Here is a 6,793-nt window from a genome sequence, read left to right on the forward strand (position 1 = left end):
TCACGCTTTAGAGAATTCGCGCGGACTGAATTGTCAATTTAACATTTCCCGTTGTGTGCGCGCGCTAATCAGTTTCTTTCAAGTTTCTTTAATTCAAAAAAACAACGAATGTCCTTCTTTTAGTCGTCTCAGGAACCTAATTCTTCATTTGTTTCTAAATGTTCTTTCAAAACTTCGGGTAAGCGAAAAAACGTTTAAATTTTGCCGGCACACCAAGCCACTGCACACTAATGGCTGATAGTGTGCAATGGCTCAACCAATCAGATTACTGCATTTACATTAGTATACTAGTAGAATTCTACTAAAAATTATTAGAAAGTTACAATGGTAATAGTCGAAAATAGTTCTGTAAAAGTGTTCTTCGGCCAAAGTATCAGGATTTTCGATTTGTTGAGCCTGACCAGCGGTTCTTGATATTCCCAGTCGGGGCTTCATAAAGTAAAGACCCACACAGACGCTCTAAGTTCTCAGAAATGACAATTAAAACCAGTACGGTCTTCTAGCTGCTCTCTGCTACGAAGAGGCTGCCCAGTCTCGTTGGTTATCAATAAAAAATAACATAACATAACAATCTCCAACCTCATCTCCAGTTACATATATTCACTCATAGCACCGTCAGTATTTGCTTTTAAACAATAGATCAGATAGACTCTGGTTTGAACATTGTTAATGGTAAACAAGGGTGACTAGTCTACTTATCTTAGTAGACAATAAAGAGAATCAAATTTTGATACCTAAAATTAAGAATAGTCTCGGCTTTCAAGGACAATACGCGTGGTCTATCGGCGAATAATAAACGATTAGGGACGAACCATTACTTTTTTGGGGGTGGGGGAGAGGGTTAGGCAATTTTCTTAGGAATGAATTTTTTTTCTCACCTTTTAATTGGGCATGATGTTTTCTTTTTTGGTGGGCAATAGCTCGTGCAAGAACACAGTCAAACACAGGACCTGGAGAGTAGAAAGCACTTGCCGGATTTTTTCCTCATGGCCCCCCTCGCACGATCTTTTTTATTAGCCATTTTCGCTGTGCAGGAATTTTTGTTGGAGAGTACCCACCCCCCCCCCCCTTTCCTCAAAAAAAGAATAACGGTCCGTCCCATACAATACTAATCAGGCTTGTAGAACACAATGAGTATCCATGTCTTACACTAGTCCGTCTGAAGCTATTCAGTTGTATGTATTGTCACATGAATCATTGCGTGACGCCCAAGAGACCTGTGTTGTGTGATAGTCAAAGTAACAGAGCCTAACCTAGAACCTAAGAAATGATTACAACAGGTGGAGCCTTCTTCTTGTGAAGAAGTCCCACAATGGCCACACTTACAGACATGGCGTACGCATAAACCTGTACCGTCAGGTGGAGACCATCGTTACTAGTTAAAAATTATTTACAGCTACCTACAAATGCACTGCATACATCATTCTGGTAAATATATAATATATTTTTAAATACATTAATGTCCCCCATTTGTCCCAGGCTCCGCGTCGGCAGCTGCCTCCTCGGCCTCCAGAACGAGTCTGCTCAGTTCCCCTGCACTATAACCCAGCAGGTTTTTCAGGTCGCACACAAACTTGTAAACAAATCTGAGATTAACGAAATAGTTATCAGTTAGTGATGAACCGCAGTAAGGGACGCTTTTCCTAATCCAGCGTTTGAAACTGGATTTACAGAGTATTACCCATTCGGGCGAGTAACTCTCCAAATGCAACTGCCCGGATAAGTTTTCACTCGCGAACAGGACACATCAGTCACAAAACATACTGTTCTGTTCATCGTGTTTCAAACACGAACGGCCATCTCGCAATTTCGCCATAAAAAATTGGGACACTCGTCGTCTCGGGTTCCCGAAAGTTTCCCGAGAATCACGGCTTGTTTTTGGCAGTTTATCTTCCCGAATTGTGCTCGTTTCGTCCGAAAGCGAGTTTGCCCGATCCCAGTTCGCCCGGACTGTGAGTCTCGTGGTCAGTGGATTAATTTGCCCACAATGTTGTCTTTTTCACTCGTTCAGTTAAAAGAAAGAATTTAACACATCCTTTTTTGAACTTTCAGTTCGAGCGGACTGCTATCAGGCGAAGCGACCTTTTACCAACTTCCCTCTTCTCATTGGTCTCTTAGGAAATTGCGGGGAGATATTTTCACATTTTGGCAAAAGAGTCCTGGGGGAACAACACCATCATATCGAATTTGATCAATCGTACAGAGTAAACAATTTCTTGAACGAGCACGTGGCAGACTGACGGTTGGAAATTTCTACTAAAGCACCTTAAACCCAAATACAAAAACAATGAAAGCAGCAGTAACACTAATTAATTTTCACAAGTGTTACGCGTTACATGTGGGAGGCGCAGTCGCCTCATGGTTAGTGCGCTCGTCTCCGGATCAAGCAGTCCCGGTTCGAGCCCTAGCGCCCGTTTCACGAAAGCCCCGGAAACTTTTCGGGCCCGTAAAGCCATTTTTAGTTCATCTGTATCTAAAAACAGAGAAGTGTATCCACCTGAGACTGCTTGTATGAAGAAAACCTCTGTTCTTATTAAAAATATGTGAATAAAACAGCTCAGTAATCATAAGGTTTGAGATTTTGCTAAGGCTTTCCGGGTGCGAAAACTTTTCGGGACCTTCGAGAAACGGGCCCCTGGCCGGGGACATTGCGTTGTGCTCTTGGGCAAGACACTTTACTCTCACAGTGCCTCTCTCCACCCAGGTGTATAAATGGGTACCGACGAACTTAATGCTGGGTGTAGCCCCGCGATCAACTGGCATCCCATCCGGGGGGGGGGGGGGGAAATAAATACTGCCAGTCGCTTCATGCTACAGAAACCGGGATAAGCTCCGGACTGATGGGCCACTTGGCTCGTGTGCAGACTTTACCTACGCGTTTTTATAATTTGTTACTCAGAATGATCCCTATTTGTCTTTCTAATTTCACCAGCACTTACAGGGCAACATTAAGCCTCAAGTTTACTCAACCCCGAGGGTAGTTCTGAAAATAACTGTTGTTGATGACTGACGTTTCGACAACCTGTGCGGAAGTCTTCTTCAGAGTCAAGTGAATAATTTTTGTTAGTCAATGGTGTTTTAAGTCTGGTCCGTACAAACTACAGTACGAACTACTGATACTGATACTCCTAGATTTAAACCATTCACTATCAACGCAATTTCTCTTCACAAACCTCTTTCCATGAACTTTGTGAATCATGTCTCCATCATAGTAATACCGCAGTGCTCGGCTCAGCTTTTCGTAGTTCATGGCTGGTTTGTTTTTTCGTCTACCCCACTGCGCGGCTACTTGCTCGGGATCGTTCAGTTTGAACTCACCATTCTCGCCCACCCACATGATAAGATGCCGACTGCCTCTGTCTGTTAGCAGCTCCAGCAGGAACTGCCACAACTGAATCTGGCCGTTGTTGCCTGGCAGACAAAACATTGCATTATTACAACTACAGTTTGTTAACAATTTGTTAATAAGAAGCTATCCTACCCAATAAAAGCATATCAACATTGCCTTTAACGTTGGTCTGGACTAGGGAACTAATCATAGGGCAAGTCTGAAACAGGGTATTGATTTAGGGGTCAGAGGTCTTAAATAGGGTAAGGAAAATGGCTACGAAGCAAAATGGCTACGAAGAAAATGGCGAGGAAGCGCATCGCTGATGTGCCCACAAAGCGACTCAAAAAGGTACGAAAAGGTACGATTGGTCCAAAGATAGCGAGAAAATTAGGTTGCGAGAAAGAGAGGGTATTGCATGGCCGCGCGGAGAAAGGAAATTTCTCTTCGATTGTTGAAAATATTTCACGAGTGAGCGCAGTGAACGAGTGAAATATTTTCAACACGAACCTCCATTTGGCGCGAAAGTATGCTGGGATATTTGCCCTTGGATCCTTGGACTACATCTGTTCCTCAATGCTATAAGCCGTTATAAGCCTGGTGGTTTCTTTTGGAGGTCTCCTCGCCGCTTTTGAGTATTGTCAATATCTTTTGCTATTATTTACGTGGCAAACAAATGATGATGATGATGATGAAGCTCTCGGAAAACTGTTCGTTTCTCGGAACAGATAATGTCCGCGGACAAATATCCGAGCATATTTCCACGCCAAATGGCGGCTATTGTTTATATGTGGGATAGCGTTTTTATTGATTAGCTAATACTCGGTATACCTCTCAATCTTATATATAGTAAACCGATTTATCTCTCGCGAACTGTTAATGTTAGTCAGAAGTCGGTTTCTATTGTAGATTGTAAAATTCCAAACACTCATTGCAAAACCTTTCGAAACATTACATGGCACGTCATAGTTTTGACCAGTGGTCAACTGAATACCTGATCTGTTTCCTGGACAAGCCTTTCCGTCAATACTTTTTGTTTTGTCTTCATCGTCACCGCTAACAGCATCTACAACAAGCAAGTTAATTGCAATGCATTTGCGAATTCTGTTGTGTAAAGCAAATCTCTTTGGTAAAGTGGTTCCTAGAAATGATGAGATTTAAAAATCCTAGCCAGGCAACGGAGAGATTTACTCTCCAAGTCAAAGTGAAGAAGGGAAGAAGAGACTTGGCAGGGTTGTGAAGTAGAGAAAGTTGCGTGTGAATAGCAGAATGCAGATTGCCGTTTTCTTTCAGCTGCTCTGACTGGATCAAGTTCTACTTGACAAGTACAATCACGGACTAAAGTCTTGCACTTCTGGCACTTTTGCACACACGCCTGACGCGAATACAACCTTACCTGCCTGGCCTTTCCCCCACCCCACATACAAAGTTGAAAACTAGAACCTGCAATTTCTCCTGAGTTTCAACATTCTATTGGGCGGGGAGGGGGTTACAGCAACACGTTTTTAAGGGCTAGCAGTGTTTTGTCAAACTTCATTTGTAAACCACAGATAATTCTTTGCGTTACAGTAGTGTCCCAAGGACTTTTATCCATGATTGCTGATTACTCGCTCTCGATTTCTATGAGGTGACACTTAATTCGGCCTTCGGCCTGGTCAACAATCACCTCATAGAAAATCTCGAGTTCATAATCTATCTGTTAATTATACTTTACTTGCAACAGTACGGTTTTCTTACCAGCTGATGGTGATTTGACTTCTCCAGGGCTGTTCTGCGGTGATGCATGAATAATTAATGCAGGGCTATCGGAGGGAATGCCTGCTAAGCCTGAAAGTGTTTATGATACATATTATTATAATAGAGTTTCCATATAACGCGCGCTCTGATTGGCTGAAACAGCGTGCTTTATCAGAGAACAGAGCACGGGTTGATGACGGTAAGTTGGCTTCCAAATTTTTGCTTCGGAATTTTGACAAATTTGACCCAAATTAAACATCCCCTGTGACTCAGACAAACGCACGGGAAGCGAGCTATTTTTCTGCAGTAAATATGGCTCACAGAGACCATTGTTAGCAACAGTAGTGTTAAAACTGTACTAAAATAACAAGTTTTGCTAGATTCCCGCCGACAAAACATGTACAGCTGTAGCGAAATACACAAATTCTCAACCTAAACAGTGCTTCGATAAAGACATTAATTTTGTTACGAAGGCAGAAATTATACTAAGAAGTAAAACAACGACAGAAAACAATTGAACTGTCTCTGTTTATGATGAGAGGCTTTATTTTTGTAAATTTACAATTAAAAATGCTCATTTGCTCAAACAACACTTACATGCAGTGTAGTAACGCTCGTTCTCCGGTCATCTCAGCGAAGTAAACCGACGAGTGGTCAGTGCAAAACTTGTTCTGATATTCTCTTCTGTGCTCGAAGTAGAACCAGTGGGAGCCGTTAAGTCTTTCTAACTTTTACGCTAGTTCGGGCAATCTTGCTGCATGCGGCTACAAGCCGTAAATAACTGTAGTTCCTTTCAAATTCAACCCGGCATTTCGCATTTTCATCCACAAGCTTTGAGCTCCGCGTTTCGTAATTTCCACTGGAAAAGTGCTCGTTTTCATGGGTCACAATACGGCCGGATTCCTCTGGACTATAAACCTTTACCTGCCTTGAGATCCGTATTTAAAAATTAACTTACAAGCGAACTTTGAAGGTATCGTTCTTCTCTCGAAAGCCGCTCAAACTTCTCGAAACTGAAAGCTTAGCTGAAGTCCAGTTTGTGATTGACAGCTGTCACTTCGTTAGCCAATCAAATTATTTGAACAATTCTAACAAGGATTGTGATTGGCTTATTTTAGCGTGCTTTATCAGAGAATAGTGCACGGCTGACGCCACTTTTGCTCGTTTGGAAAATAAAGTTTGATTTGAAAATTCAGCCGAATGCGTGGGGAAATTATCTGATTCTTTATCATAAAACAAATAAAGAAGCCTCGACTGTGCTCTGTTCTTTTGTAAAGCACTTAGGAAGCGGTAGAGCACTCAAGAAGTGGTAAAAAACACTCGACTACGTCTCGTGTTTTCCCCTACACTTCTTTCGTGCTCTACCGCTTCCTGCGTGCTTTACAACAGAACAGAGCACAGTCGGGGCTTCTTTATTTGTTAAATACTGCATGCAATTATAAAAAAATTAAACCCATGAGCAACCAATGCAATTCATATGCTCGTCTGTACAACTGCACATTGGGTGCATCATTTTGGTGTAAACTACAAAGAGTTGCTCATCCCTCCACCCCAACTAAATAAATAGTCAGATAGATGTACATGTACATAAAGCAGTTTTCATTGATAAGATCATCAAATAAAAGTTACCTAATTAATGCATTCAACTTCGTTGATTTCTTTTTAGAAAAAGATCATAGAAACATTTTCATAGCCATTATACATACATGTATGATGATCACAATCTGA

General features: G+C 41.8%; 1 protein-coding gene across 4 annotated transcripts in view; it reads right to left on the minus strand.

Annotated features, from left to right (window-relative positions):
• Window positions 1–1,058: 1,058 nt before the first annotated feature.
• LOC145493790 (uncharacterized) overlaps window positions 1,059–6,793 on the minus strand; it is a 39,558-nt gene continuing 33,823 nt past the window's right edge. For all 4 annotated transcript variants that reach the window (XM_081473258.1, XM_081473257.1, XM_081473256.1 and 1 more), the window contains 4 exons: window positions 5,066–5,155; window positions 4,323–4,394; window positions 3,174–3,411; window positions 1,059–1,586 (listed from right to left, as the gene is read on the minus strand). In XM_081473258.1, coding sequence (XP_081329384.1) covers window positions 1,457–1,586; window positions 3,174–3,411; window positions 4,323–4,394; window positions 5,066–5,155 — 530 coding nt within the window. In that variant the 3' untranslated portion in view covers window positions 1,059–1,456. The remainder of the gene's footprint in view (window positions 1,587–3,173; window positions 3,412–4,322; window positions 4,395–5,065; window positions 5,156–6,793) is intronic.

Source organism: Orbicella franksi, chromosome 7, assembly GCF_964199315.1.
Source record: "Orbicella franksi chromosome 7, jaOrbFran1.1, whole genome shotgun sequence".
Taxonomy (NCBI): domain Eukaryota; kingdom Metazoa; phylum Cnidaria; class Anthozoa; order Scleractinia; family Merulinidae; genus Orbicella; species Orbicella franksi.